Source organism: Belonocnema kinseyi, chromosome 8, assembly GCF_010883055.1.
Source record: "Belonocnema kinseyi isolate 2016_QV_RU_SX_M_011 chromosome 8, B_treatae_v1, whole genome shotgun sequence".
Taxonomy (NCBI): Eukaryota; Metazoa; Arthropoda; class Insecta; order Hymenoptera; family Cynipidae; genus Belonocnema; species Belonocnema kinseyi.
In genome coordinates, this window is record NC_046664.1 from 92,976,562 (window position 1) to 92,992,426 (window position 15,865).

Below are 15,865 nucleotides of genomic sequence, written 5' to 3' on the forward strand. Positions count from 1 at the left end.
ATTAAAAGCATTTCAAATTGCACCCTTTTTAACTGAAGGTCTCGTTTTGAATTTAAATTGAAAATATCCAGTTTAAATCGTTTTTCTGTTTGAAAACGTCGAAATAAAAGGTGTTCATACGTAATGGCTCCTAATTTGGAATTGTACAGTTTTAAATGTTTTTCATTTCGAGATTGTTTATTGTTAAAAAGTTTGATTTTGCAAAATATTTTACTTTTGAGTTTGAAATGTTTTATTTTCAATTTTGAACGCTATACATTTATAACTGTTCGGCATTAGATTCCTTAATTTGGAGATTTTTTTTAACCCTTCAACTTATAAACTGTTTAGTTTTGAATTTGAAATGTAAATAGATGGGGAAAATGTCTAAAAAACTGGAAAATGGCCGGGAATTTGCTTTGGAGTCTTGAGTGGCCACCCTGAGTTATTATATTTGTCTAAATTTCAAATTTGACCATCCATTCCTGATAATTTTTTAAAAACAGAAATATAGAAAACAGCCAATTTTTGCAGAATATTACCAATGCCATGATTTTTATGTGTTATGTCGAATTATTATTTTGACGTATGACGTATTATACCCATTACCATACACATCATTAGATAAAATAATATCTCAACACTTCTAGCAATGTCAGTTGCATGGCGCACTTATTATATATGCTTATTACGTGCTTTTTAACAGTCTTTTAATATCACAGCTTTTTACACTAAAACTTATGAGATGCACTTAATAATAATTTCCAAAATTTTGGAACCCATTCTATTCTCTTTTATCTTAAATTAGAGACTAAAAATATATTATAACTTTTAAATCAAAAAAAGTAAACTACTATCATTTATATTTCGTGCCAGATTTTCTGGCGCATAATTTCAATCGCAATGTCAGACGATATCCTGACCTGATAAACGAGCAATCTTCTTTTCAAAAATAAATTTTATTTATTAGCTTCTATTTTCAATGTAAAATTCTAAACTGCGGAAATTATTATAATTGATCGTGTGCAGTGATTTCTCTAATCGAATGCACTTTCTATTTTCTCGTTAAAGTTTGATTGTACTTTGAAACTTACTCCTAAGTAAGAAGAACTTGTAAAGGTGCAGGTTTTATGTGTGAATTTTCGTCTGGTACAGTTTGCTTTTGCTGTACAATTTGCCTTCAGAGCAGATACTCTAACTTTTAAATGAAAATATCTATACTTTTGGAAAGTTGTTTATAATATTCAGAATTGATGTAAAATCTTTAAATTTGCAATTAGTATATGAGTAGTAAAAATCAGAGATGAAGTAGGTACTTGGTATGTTTGGTGATGGGTTTTTTAATAGTAATCTATTTTCTTTTTTCTTTCTCCTCCTTCTCCTTCTATCTTGGTTGCATTCTCCATTTATCACCCCGGCTGGACTCCCTTGAACATGTAAAAATGGCCAAACTCGTCACAGCGCCAACATTAGCTGAAGCTTCATGTAGCCTAAATGTGCCAAAGTATTTTGGAAAGCCCGTGTCTCTCGCACACTCTATCAGTTCTCCAGAGTTGCCTATCCCTATACTAGAGTTGCCTCCTGATATCCCAAGTCCCATAATCACTCTGCATAGCACTCCTCTAGCTTCACCCACTGCCAATACACCCCCAGGAGACGATACTTACGAAACTATTATCTTGAACGACACTTTCGAGATCTCACCACAGTACCTGTTACCTAAGAAATATGGGCGATCCCATTCTGAGATGATTCTGCCGAATTTAGAGATCCGGGGTGAGTTAAATGAATCGAGAAGTTTGATAAACTCCCAGTCCTGGTTGGAAGATAACTACTTAAAGGAGAATAACTCTTTGAAAGATGATGATTCATTAACAAATGATAATGCCTTCAAGGAGGACAGCTCCTTGAAAGACTCTCATTCGTTCAAAGTGTCTATTTCCTTGAAAGTGCCTAACTCCCTGCTAGAGTCTCAACTATCTGCATCTTTCCTCAAGTCTCCTACTTCCAAAAGATCCCGCTCCCTCTCCCCCTGTCAAACCAAGTGTTCGTGCTATAACTGCAACGTCTCCAAACTAATTCAGCAAAGTATGGATCTCTCTCCCTCCGAAAGATCTAACTTCAACACCTATTTTGTGCGATCTCTCTCCCACAAGTTCTACAATTGTTCCTGCTACTCTCTGTCATCAGAGAAAGTGCACAAATCCTGGTACGTTCCTCGACAAGCCAGGTCATCATCATCTCCAGTTTGCTGTTCCCTCTCTCCATCTCCCGAAGATTCCAAACTTTGGGAAGCTAAAAGGAGGTGGAGACAAAGTTCTGGGAGAAATTCCCAGCATACATTTTGTGATTCATCATGTAAGTGTGCAACACTCTGCATTAAACGCTTCCAAAGGCAGCTCAGGAAAAATAATCTTGAGAGTAAGAGAAGAGTTAAAGTGTCTAACATAACGAGAGTTGAGGGCGAAGAGACAGATTGCAAGCCAAGATCGTTGTCATGTCCGGATGTGGGAGTTCAGTTTCATTCAACCTCGACCTCTTGTTTCCTTTACTCCAGCTGCTCATTAGATTCCCTGCATCCTTTGTGTCTCATCTGCTCCAACGCTATTCATAAAGCACATAGCTCATTAGATTTAGAGTTAGATTATCAGACTGACTACATTTGTGCTGCGCAGAATAACAAAGTCTTGTATCATAATTGTCACTACTTAAAATGTCACCAATCCAAAAGCCCTAAGAATCCAATCCCTGAACTCCAACAACAGAGGTCCTTCTCATCTCCAGACACTCGACCTTCAATCATTCAACCTGACCCTACCTGCACAGCAAGGCGCCACCGTCACAGTATCTCTGGGCAGATGAGTTATTTCAAGCTGTTGGGCTACAACGTTAGCAAGAAACTTACCGGGTCAGCGAATAGCCTCTTCAGCACGGCTGTTATTAGCGGATCCTCCAGCGCTCCCAATCTCAAAGATATGGTTCCAGCTCATGCTTCTGCTGTTGCTGGTAAGTTAAATTTTTTAAATTTGTATTGCAGGGCTCGGACTCACGCCACTAGCGGCTAATGCCAATATTTCTTCAATTTCCCTTTAAAAATATTGTCGATCTTTTTCGCTCAATGGTTAAATTAACATGTCTGCCATTACAACATATACCGGAAAATAATTCGAAAGGCTAATTTTAATATATTCTTGACTTTTCGAGATCTTGTACGGTAAGCCGGGTCGGGCACGGTTACCGCTCGGATGGTCGACCGTTCCCGATTTTCGCTCAGTCGTGTGGAATGGATGCGAGCACTTAATACTATCGAATGTCGGTACCTCGATGCATTCTGCAAATGTTTGGTTTTCTGCAGTTTTCCACTTTTCTCACCGAATGTTTAAGTGATTGCAAGCGCTTCTAATAAAAATCCGGCTGCGGATGGTAGGGGACTTTAAATTCGACTTCGGATTGTACGACATTTTCGACTTTTTAAAGAAAAATCTTTCAAGATTGCACCACTTTAATGTGTAACATTTATTGGTTGAATATTTTAAAGTCGAAAATGTCCGAAATCGAAAAAATTCACAATTGGTTGATAAAAAGTGAGGAAATTCATACATCAATCGTACTATTTTTGAATTAGAAATTTTATTTAATCACATTCAAATATATACGAGGTGTGTTCAAAAAGTAAGGTGACTTTTTAATTTTCGCGGGCTACGTACATTCAAGTTTTAAATTGTTTGTTTTGTTGTGTTGGTACATACGTCACGATCATATGTTCACAGTTTTGACTACATAGCTCGTATTGTTTTTCTGGCAGAGGCGTAAAAGGTTAGAAGGGTTTGATGTGCTCGTCGATTTTCTTCTTTCGAAAAAAATGGAGCAAAGAGTTTGCATTAAATTTTGTGTGAAAAATGGAATCCAGTGCTCTAAACCTCTTGAAATGTTGACAGTTGCATACGGTGAGTCTACTCTGAGTAAGAAAAATGTGTATAAGTGGCACAAGCTGTTCCAAGAAGGCCGAGAGGATGTCGAAGACGAACCTCGCCCTGGATGTTCCAGCGCGTCAACAACAGATGTAAACGTTCAAGCAGTGGAAGAAATGGTGTTGAAAAATCGCCGGATTACCATAAGAGAAATTGTTGAAGATGTTGGCATATCGGTTGGCTCATGCCATGCTATCTTTTCGGACGTCTTGGGCATGAGACGTGTGTCAGCGAAATTTGTTCCAAAACTGCTTAAGGGCATGTGATACTTAGAAAATTGTCGATTTTACCAGTTTTAGGTTCCCCGGGCTTTTTTTCTAGAATAATAAATATTTTGTCTTAAAAATTCAGGAAATGATAGCGAACATGCTAACGGACGTCCCCACACACGTTTTTGGAGGTTAATTAAAAAAAGTTTTAATTTAGCAAAATGTCATTAATTTGCATAGCGCTTAGGGAATAGTATCGATTTTTTCAGCGTTAGATTCCCCCGGCTTTTTTCCTAGGATAAGAAATATTTTGCCTTCAAATTCTGGGAAATGATAGCGAACATGCTAACGGACGTCCCCAGACACTTTTTTTTGTGTTTTTTTATCAAGAAATTTTTGATATTGCTAACAACGTGCGTGTATATTTTGAGGTTATGTGTGTTACAATTCACCCGAGCGTTACTTCCAAACTACACAATATTTTTGGCCGAAAACTCAAGACTTACAAATAAACATAGTAACTAGTCTCCTGGAACTAACCTTGTTTTCAGGCAATCAAAAAAGTTTATTTCATAAATAATTTCCAGACTTTCGGAAAGGCAGAGATGAAAAACGACATAACCTCAAAATAATGCATATGCATAAAATTTTTATTTAGCACAATAAAATTTTTTTGTTATTATCCCTCAAAAAAGAGTCTGGGGACGTCCGTCATGATATATTATAGCATCTCCGAATTCAGTTTTTAAAAATGTTCATTTTTGTGGAAAAAAAGCCGGGGAAACTGTAAGTATCACATGCCCTTAAATTGAATCAAAAGATCCATCGCATGACCATCGCTCAGGAGATGTTGAGTGAAGTCAATAATGATCCTGATTTTCTCGAAAGGGTTATAACTGGGGATGAATCGTGGGTATATGGTTATGACGTCGAAACTAAAGCCCAATCGTCTCAGTGAAAACATCCTGAGTCTCCAAGACCGAAAAAAGCAAGTTAAGTTCGGTCAAATGTGAAGGTTTTGCTCACTCTATTCTTTGATTAACGTGGCGTAGTGCATCAGGAATTCTTACTACAAGGTCGTACCGTCAATAAGGAGTATTACTTTCAAGTTATGCGCCGTTTGCGAGAGGCGATACGCAAAAAACGTCCGGAACTTTAGAAAAACAATTCGTGGCTTTTGCATCACGATAATGCACCTGCTCATTCATCGTTGCTTGTGAAAGATTTTCTGACCAAAAACAGTACCACAGTCATGCCTCAGCCTCCATATTCACCGGATTTGGCCCCCAGTGACTTTTTTTTCTCAAAACTGAAGAGACCCATGAAAGGACATCGATTTTCAACGATTGAGGTAAAAACTGCATCGCTGAAAGAACTCAAGGCTATACCACAAAATGATTATCAGAAGTGCTTCGATGATTGAAAAAAGCGTTGGCACAAGTGTATTATATCTGAGGGGGATTACTTTGAAGGTGATCACACAAATATTGAGGAATAAATGAATATTTTTTTAGAAAACCATAAAGTCACCTTATTTTTTGAACACACCTCGTAAAATGTCAAATTGGAAACGTTACAAATTAAAAAAGCTTAATTTTTGACAATTTTGAAATAAATAAGTTTCAAATTAAACCATATTTGAATGGCTTCAAGAATAAATAAGGCTAAATAATATAATTTATATTGCATTAACATAAATAATCAGTTTTTTTAACATTCAACAGAACAGAAAATTTTAATTTTTCGACTGCATGCAAACTCTAAGAGTTGTCTTTATTTTAAAATAATGCAAGTTAGAGGGTTTGAAATTGTTTTAAATATATTTTAGACGTCGATTTATCCATTCAGTGAATAATAATTCAGATAAGGGTGTCCGTAAAATTGTATGTTAATTTATTTTTAAATAATTCAAAGCATGTGAAATTTTCTGGGATTTGAAAACAATTTTAAATTAAATTTATCGTATTTGGAGGAAATTTATTCATTTTATTAGAATTAGTGAAGTAGGAAATTATTTTTTTCTTCAGGTGATTTTTTTATGTGATTATTCTTTAATGTTATTTTTCTCTTCCTCTAAAAGTTTATAATTTGTCTAAATAGAACTATCAGCGTGAGGTTTAGAATCTTTTTTGTTTACGAGAAAAAAATAACAGGAAAGAGTCCTGGATTTTGGAAATCAAAATTATGTTGCACCTTGGCATAAGAAATTGAATGAAGAATTTGTATATGAAATATCATCAAATAAGAACAAAATACACCTAACTGCACACACACTGAAATGTATCTCACTGGCTTATTCTACGAGTAAACTGAGCCGTTCTGAGAAAAAGCACGGATTTCCCATAAGATGCTTCAAGTAGTCAACATGTTAAGACCGCGATACCAAAACGCAATTTTCTAAAATCCATTAAAAAAAACTAAAAGAAATTTTGCCTTTTCGTTTCCGGGATATGAACTGCATGCAAAAATTGTTCCAGAAAATACAAAAAAATCAATTTCGAAAAAAATGTCAATTAACAGGTTTAGACCGCGGACCCTTCAATTAAAATAGTGTTAAAAGTATAATTTAAAAAAATCATCCAAATTAACTCAAAAAACAATTGTTTTTTTCGCAAAGTAATTTAACACGATTTTGAACTCGAAAAAAACTGTATTAAGGCGGTCATTTTGATGATTGTCTGATTTGGTAAGACTAAGGGTGACTTTACATTTCTCTTCCGAAAACGCATCAGGTACATGTACTTCTAAAGATTTAGCCAATCCGAGACCCGCGTGGTTTATATTATGAGTTTATTATTTAAAAAATTAATGCCAATATTTTGCTACTATTTTCAAAAAGTTATGTCACTATTGACACTATTTTTGATTTCTATAGAGTGTAGTGAGTCCGAGCGCTGGCATTGAAGAAAAAAGGAAAATCGGCTACTTCTCCAGAAGGAGGGACAGGGTTTGAATTTTTTTTTCAGTGATTTATCACAAAAATATATCAAATTTTATCTACAGCTATAGAAGGGTTCGGCGGAGTTCCACCAATCAGACCCTTGGAAACTTTACACAACGCTTTGTCTTTAAGACAATTGGATGCATTTTTGGAAATGATGACCAGCGCGCCTTTATTCCGAACGCCAGCATCTTCACCACCGAAATTCCCATCACCTGGTGGTTCAATTCACAGATCCATGGTCCCGCATCTCAACATTGCAGGGATCAATCGCGAGTACCACTCTTCCGGTCTGGAAGCTGTCAGGCTCAGGTACCGTAAGAAATTCCATAAACTTGATCTGTGAGTACTTTATTTTGCTTCTTATTTTATTTCTCGTTCTACATTTTTTCTCCAATTATATTGTTTATACCTTAATCTTCCATTAATTTATTTGCATCTTTTTATTTAATTTCAGTCGATTTCTATCTAGGGCATATATTAATAGGTAATCTTTAAGTGTGATTTTTAATTGTAAATAATATTGAGACTGAATTTTCCTGTGAATTAACTTAATGTTTATAACCCTAAATATTTTATAGCGATTTAAAAATATAGAAATATTCTTATTCGGAAATTACCAAATGATTGCTACAGTGGTTTGAAGATTTAGTTATGATGTAATTTTAAATTTGTAGTCTACTTATTGGTAGAGAACAATTATAGATCTTATCTATTTACGTGGCAGATATATAACACCAACGCTACTACAGTACAAACCAGGGGCTGATAACGACACGATTGATATCAGAAATCAGACCTCGCCTACGAGTCCAAACAGTAAGTGTTATTTATTACGCAAAATCCATCTTTTCGTTTTTCAATTATTAATTATCACGTTCTCAAATCATGAAACCTCTTAAATAAAATCACAACTCTTTAAATTAATGCATCGATTAATACATATATAAAAATAATAATTGTTTGTAACTTGAGAACCAACTTTTTACACAAGCGACTAATTTTGTTTGATTATTTAATTCAATAATAGGTGCTGGATGGGGTAGCGAACCACCCTCCTTCTTATCGTCAGAACCATCTTCTCCAGCTCCAACCTCGGCAGGAGAAAGCAGCATGTCCATAAGCTTAATCAGTATCGATGGGTAAGTAAAGAAATATTCCATAAAAGCTATTTTTCCTAAATTGTGAATAATTTAAAATCATTTTGAGGAATAAGAAACAATTAAAAATGTGAATGCTTATTCAATTGCAGATCTCAGCCTCTAAACCCAGGTTCTAAATTCTCGACAAATCCTCGTTTGGATCTAGACTTCCACGATTTTTGTGTGACTATCGATCAAGATAATCGAGAGAGTCGAGGCAGTGTTTCGTACACTGATTACTATAGCAACGAAGATGGTCAAATTCGTAAAAGTGGGAACGGGAGTACTTTTCCGTTTATACAAGCTCAGGCTGATTCTGAAGATGTGTCAGATGACGCGGATCATTTAGACGATGAAGAGGATCACACCTTGACTCTGAGGCAGAGCGATGAGCAAAAAAAACAAGATCTCAAGTCCATTTTCGAACAAAAGGATCATCCTGGTAGCAAATCTAGCAATTACAAAAAGATTGGAAGGTGATTAAATTAAATGAAGATTATCATTTTAGGAAAAGGTCTCCGAATAATAAAACTATAAAATCTTAAAGCTCCCTAACAGAAAACATTTAGGATCAGCCTTTTTATTGAGAAGTACTTTTTTTAGATTATTTTATTTGTAAACAAGGACGTGTCTGCACGTACCGAAAAAATCCGGCTATTTGTAAAGTAATTTCGGTACAAGTAGGCAGGGGCACTGAATCGTTGAACTGGAAAAACAAAGGATCTTTGAGACCGGAAAAAATCCGAATTTATTTTCTAGTGGAACTTTTTATTTATTTATTTATAATTTTAGTGCATAAGCTTATCCAATCGCGGTTCAAATGAGAAGTTTACAGTTTTAAGTACCTGTTCTTTTTAATTATCGAATTTTAAACACTAATTATAAAATCATTTAATTTCCAGGCATTTTAATTTCATGTCTTCAATCTTTGAAGTGTGTAATTCAAAATGTTTAAAATATTTAAAATGAATGCTTATTTCAAGTTTTCCAGTGAGTAACTCTTGTAGTTTTGGGCGCTTTTTCAATCGCTTTTAGTCTTCTTTTCAAAATATAGAAATCAAGGCCTGAATAATTAACATTTTTAAATTCAGAACGCTAAAAATTGAATTTAAGTAGAATCTTGATAAATTAAATAATTTAACATATCTGTAAATTAACTATTGAATAGTATCAAGCTCCTTAAAATTATATATAATTGTATATAGTTAACAATTAAATTAAAATGACAAGATTAAAGATATAAAATTAAAACATAGAAAATTAAACGCTTTAGAAATTAGTGTTTGAATTTCAACAATTATCATTTTAATCCTTCAAGTTGAAATTAAGAAAAACAAAAAATCATTTAAGGCCATGTGATGAATGGGTCACGTGAACATATTACTACCTTGCCGCCACTTCTTTTATTTCCCAACTTATATTCACACGAAACAGCACATCGAGTTGAAAATTGGGGATACTAAACAAGAAGCACTAAGGATGGTGGGTCTGGTCCTAAATTTGTAAAATTAAGAAAAAAAGTTTTTTGTTGTAAATAATTTTTTTTTGCTTTTTTTATAATTAATAAAGTTTAGGAGCAGACCCACCTTTCTTTGTGCTTGTTATTTATTATTCCAAATTTTTAATTTGATTTAGCGCTTCGTGTGAAAATAAGTTGGGAAATAAGAAAGGTGACGGTAAGGTAGAAATCTGGTCACGTGACCCACTCGTCACATGGCCTTAAAATAGAAGAGCTTTTTAACAGAGTTGATTAATTTTAGTTTGAATCATTCAAACTTGTTTGGCTTAAAATTTAAATCGTTTAATGTTACACACTGAAAACATTTCATACCTAGCAAGTTTTACATATAAAGTTTCATAATCTATCGGGGCTCAAGTATGTTGTTTTTTAGAAGAAATGAGGCGATACTTTTTTTTTTGATTTGAGAAAAAAAATGTCTTCGAAGTTATGCGTACTTAAATTTTGTGCGTTGTTCTTCAAACAACAAAAAAAAACTTTTTTAAAACCTTTTAAACTTTTGACATAATTGAGCTATTTGAGATAAATTTCAGAATTCTTATATCGTGATCGTCTTCTTTCGAAATCCACCGGAAAATTCAAAAGGGTTAAAATTGAACAAAATTTTTTGTAGCCAGGAGAATTTTTGCATATAAAATCGAATTTTTCTCGCAAAGAATAGATAGAAAAAAATATTAAGATAAAGGTGATATTATTCATCCTTTATGACAAAAATGTAAAAATTATATTTTTAAGATAATACGTTCTCCGGACCTTTTTTTTCTTTAAATTTTGAATACATGAAAGAGTATTTTCCTGAAAACACTACCTTTTTTAATCATTTCATTATTTTTTTAAGTTTCTAGTAATTAAAGGAACGCATTCTATCAGCTTAATTTGGGCTAAACCATTTTTGAGTTCATGAGAATTTCTGTTCCTAAAAATATGATTTTGGAATTTCTCTCGAAATTTTCTCGTAAAAGAGCCATAGGTATTTTTTTATAGAACTTTTTTTATAAATGAGAACTTTTATCTTAGTATTTTTTCTTATCAGTCGCTGTTTGCAAGAAATATGAAAAAAGTCGATTTTGTGTCTAGGTTTTTTGTTGTTGTTGTTGAATAAATGGATTTTTAATCTTTTTAGAAAAACCGCAGCAATTTTTCGTCCCCGATAGATTCTGCGACTTCAACTGTAAAATCCGTCTGATTTGAAATTTATTTGGTCCACAGAATTAGCAATGAAAGTTTTTTAATACTTTAGTATATTGTGATTTATTTTAATATGATTAGAACAGATTTTAGATTTAAAAAATTCATGTTTTTTGGTTCAATTTAAAATCGTTCGAAATTGTTTAATTTAAGAATTGAAGCCTTATAGTATTTGAGCAATTATAAATTCACGACATTTAAAATCGAAGCCTTATTATTGAAATTTCAAGAATTAAACATCAAATAATAAATTTTAATTGTTCAGAATTGTGAGATTTCCGATTAAAAGGATTAATGGTCAAATAATTTATTTTTCTTCATTCTAAAATTTAATAATTTTAGAATGAAGTTTTATAAATGAGTTTATTTGAATCTTGTACAATTTCAAACTGAAGGCCTTAATAGTTGAACAATTTTCAGTTTTTTTTCAATCCGTCGAATTTGGATTGTCATGAATTACGTAAATATAAACATTTTCAATTTTAAATATTTTTTATATTTAATAAACAGGATTCGAAAATATGACATATTAATTATTGCACTGTTTGATTAACTTTAAATAAAAAATTGTTTAAATTTAATGGCTGCTAGTTTGAAAAGTGTCTAATTTGCCTTGTTTTTAATTTTGACATTTTTTTTATTTTTGACCGCTTCGATTTTGTACATTAATAATAGTTTGGGTTTAAGATTATTTAATTTTCAATTTCAGATGCTTCAAATTTTCAATTATTCCGCATAATATTATTTAATTTGGTGATTCTCATTAGAATACTTAAAAAAGTAAATTGTTTTTTTTTTCAACCGAGAAAGAAACGGGAATTTTTTATTCTAAATCTTGAGTGGCCGCCCTGGTTTCAAAGCATTCAAAATTTTTGCCAGTTTCAAATTGAAAGGATTTAAATTTCAAAATATCTCAAGATTAGTAAAATCAAAGTAATTTCGATCAAATACAAAGCTTTCGTTACGTCTTACGAATAAGCATGTAAATAAAGAAATTTTGTACTATCCTTAGTATTATTAATGCATTTTAATTTCTATTTACCCGCGAAGGTCATGCTTATCCAAAAATTGAAATCAGCACCTCGAGTAATATTAAATATTTGCAATACTTATCCATTCCAGATTCCGTGTGGAAAGTATGGACATCGCAGATGACGACGTAAGAATCAAAGAAACCTGTTCCCTGAGTTCAAGTTTCACAACCGATAAAAGTAAGACAAGTTTCCTACAAAGGTCAGAATCCGTGGCTACAGAAAAAATAACTTCCTACGATATTCGTGGGAAAGATAACTCATTTTTGAAGAGCCTTAGAATTATCGGTAACAGTTCTGCTTCTGCAAAAAAGAAAGAATTCCTGCGTTCCCAGAGCGTTTCGAATCCCAAAATTTGCAGCACCAAACATGATATTAATTATGGTAGCAACTATGCTCGTCTCGCGCAGCAGAGCTCGTTTTCCACAATGACGACCGACGATTTAAAAAATTGGAAACCTTCCAAAAACGATCCCGTCTCTCCTATGTTTTCCCCAAAAGAGAATCAGGAAGAACAACCGGTATTGACATTAGCTAGCAATTTGAAGGACAGTTCGCACATAACTGTAGGATTCAACTTGCCAGAAGAGAGAAAAGAGTAGTTTTTGCATAATTGTCCTTCACTTTTCTTGATTAAAAGCGCCTAATTTTATCAAATTAAGAGCAGATACTTTAATGGAAAATTTGGTAAAATTTCAAAGTTGCAGAATCAGGTGGCATCCATGAAAGTAAAATGCATCGCTTTATATGGCTAATTTTTATTAATTGAGTCGATCATACTTTTGCTTTATATTGCAAACGATAATTTGCAATGTACGCGTTTGAAAATTTACAAATCACCAGGAAAGGTGATTTTTCTGCTAAATGGTGTATAAAAGCGAAATGAGAAAATTGTATTGTCCTTTGCATTGTAAAGATACATTCCTTGCAGTGTGTATTATATTATTGCTGTGAAGTTTTTTAGATACCCTGTTAGGATAAATATTATTTTTATATGCGTACCTGATGTAGGTAATTTTTGCATAAAAATACGAAAGAGAGAACAACTTGTATTGTGTACATGTAGATTGAGTGGCTGTAAATTTTTTAAGTAGAGTAACTTAATTCTTATTATTTTTTAAACAAACGACAACTTCCACTTTCTTATCCCTGAAAAAGAAGCGGAAATACTGTAATAAACTTTGGGAATTTCTAGGATCATAATTTCCGTATATTTCGCAGCTTAATGTTTAGAGGATATCAAATGCCGATAGAAGACAGCTTCCTAATTCATATTTTCAATCTTCTTGAAAAAAAAAGGGAAATTTGTACGTGCGAAATCTGAACACAGCAGAAGTAAGCTACAGAAATCTAATGCGCAGTCACATGAGACATAAAATTATACTGCACAGTCATACGTATCAGACAGTATTAAAAGGGATTTTCACTGACTGGAGATCCCGATTTTCAAAAAATGTATGGACTCATACAAAAATTAATAAAAAACCATCAGATTTTTGACAAAATGTCAAATTTATACGTTCTTTTGGTAAGTCGAACTGAAAAGAATACAAAATTAAGAAATATTATTCAGTTATTTTTAATTTTCAATGCGTAGTTGGGTTCAGTTGCGTGACATGATATTTGTTTTATATTTTAATTGATCATCTCTTAGGGAAACTCGTCTAAAAAATTGTGTAACTTGTATAAAAGTGATGTCTCAAAGTCGTATCACTTCGGTGGCTGCGCAGTAGAGCTTAATCGTTATTTGGACTACGCAGTAGAGTTTCAAGGCGCGTATGGCTGCGCAGTAATTATATATTACTTTCGTGGCTGCGCTGTTCTATAGTACTTAAGACTGCGCAAAAAACCTATATGGTATTCTTGGTTGCGCAAAAAGCCCTGTTAGGATAATAAATCCGTAGATTAAAAATGTTTTAATTAACCTTTAACCGGAACTACAGGTCTAGATGACTCAGGAATAATTTGGTTTACACAATATCTCCCATTTAAATGCCAAAACGAAGGACATAGAATAAAAAAATGATGAAAAACGTAATTTAATTTTGTTTTGTTTTCGAAAAAAATGTTCTCTTGAATTAACACCTTTGTAAAGTATAAACTATTATATTTATTTTTGTGTAAAAGTGCACTATTTCAAGAGTAGGCAGTTCAATTTTGGTGCAAAAATAATAAGAATTGAAAAAGTTATCTAATTTTGTTGAAAAAAATCGGCATTTTTTAACTTACTCTTCCGATTTTAATTTTATAGAATATTTTAATATATGTATATCTATTCCAAAAATATTCGCGGTAAATTTTAAGGAGTTAAACAAAATAGATGAATTTTTACAGCCCGAAAAAAATGCATTCTCTGGTTGCAGTACGCCTTTAAAGTTGGTGATGGGTCCATCGGACCCAGTGTGCCTTTTATGTTCCATGCAGGAAGTGTGTCGGTTAAGGGTTAATTCTTCCAGATCCATTCGGGTTTGTGACTACTAAACTTGAATCGTAAAACTTCAGTTCAGATTTTGCACAGGCGAAAATGAAAATTATATTTGATAAACAAAACCTGTCGAGCTGCAGTAAGCTTTTGATAAATTTAGGAAAAAAATAGAAGTCAGTCATTCTAACGTGACAAATCCGAGTAATAAGCGTTGAGGCGTTCGGATTGTGAAAAGCCCTATTTAATGCTACTAAACCCCATAGAGAGATACATAATATCGAGAATGGTTAAACAAGGCGTGACCCCGTTGCGGCATCAAAGTTAGGGTCGAGTATTGTTCGTGGCGCATCACAATTAGATCAACTGAACACGTGCAGCCTATACTTGCCGCTGCATCTTCCCTTTCATGCCAACCCCTCTGCTAATTCGTTGTTCAAAACAGTGCATTTTCCCCAAAAGTGCGAAAAACCTGAATAAATTTGTCAGGCGACAATTTAATGTATTTTTTCAGCCACGCAGGTGCAGAACGCTTGTTTATATGTACATAAGCTTGTATTTTTGTAGAACTGTACTTACGAGGCACAAAGATTTATCGAATTGTAAATATAAATAGTTCTACTTTTCAGAGACACAAACAGATTATTAACGATTGTGTAATTGCTAATGCGATGTTGTACTTATGTAATATTTTGGCATACAGGGATTTATAACTGGGTTTTCATTTTTTTCTGATTCAGAATCAAAGTTAAATTTCTTTTCAAACTGTGTCACGTGTTTAATTAAATCGCATTATATATTGAAAAATATATCTATTGTGCTGGAATTGTGGGAAATGGTTCAAAATATGTAAGGGCACGTCTGCCTAGCCTATTTGAGTTTTTTTTAAATAGTGTAATTTTATTAATTTTTAACTCGGAATTTAAATTTAGTGCTTTAGTGCCCTGGCTCAAATGGAATTAATATTTTAATTCTTGAATTTATAAAGCCGCCGATAATATTACCATCTAATTGGTCACGTGACACTCTGGTATATGCGCTTAAATTCTCTTGCTTAAACAATAATATTATTGCATTTAAATTGACTTAAATAAGTAATTTTACTTGCATGCATTTTCTATCGGATTAGGGAAATCAGTTATGAACCGTGTTTGTCAAATTACTGGCGTTATGACAATTAAAAATTACAAAAATAATTCCTAAAGTGTTTTTATTGTCATTTTGAAACCTTTTTAATTATATTTAGGAATTAGAAATACATTGTTTCCAATGCATTATTTAACTTTTAGTATATTATTTGGAAATCAATTTTGGAATTCGAAGTAAAGGCCGAACTTAAAATTGAAATTTGTTTGTAATTTCCAGCCCTCACTTGTTTTAAATACATACTTTATTTAATGTGTATAAGGGGTAATTCACAAACTACGTAACGCGTTTTTCTTTTGTTTAAATAAAGATGAGAA

At 33.0% G+C, this 15,865-nt stretch overlaps 1 protein-coding gene across 1 annotated transcript in view; it reads left to right on the forward strand.

Annotated features, from left to right (window-relative positions):
• LOC117178981 (inositol hexakisphosphate and diphosphoinositol-pentakisphosphate kinase 2) overlaps positions 1-15,598 on the forward strand; it is a 53,317-nt gene extending 37,719 nt beyond the window's left edge. Inside the window, exons 28-35 of the mRNA XM_033370578.1 lie at positions 1,441-1,755; positions 2,806-2,985; positions 7,163-7,412; positions 7,558-7,587; positions 7,828-7,919; positions 8,131-8,242; positions 8,353-8,718; positions 12,072-15,598. Coding sequence (XP_033226469.1) covers positions 1,441-1,755; positions 2,806-2,985; positions 7,163-7,412; positions 7,558-7,587; positions 7,828-7,919; positions 8,131-8,242; positions 8,353-8,718; positions 12,072-12,582 — 1,856 coding nt within the window. The 3' untranslated portion in view covers positions 12,583-15,598. The remainder of the gene's footprint in view (positions 1-1,440; positions 1,756-2,805; positions 2,986-7,162; positions 7,413-7,557; positions 7,588-7,827; positions 7,920-8,130; positions 8,243-8,352; positions 8,719-12,071) is intronic.
• Positions 15,599-15,865: the final 267 nt, after the last annotated feature.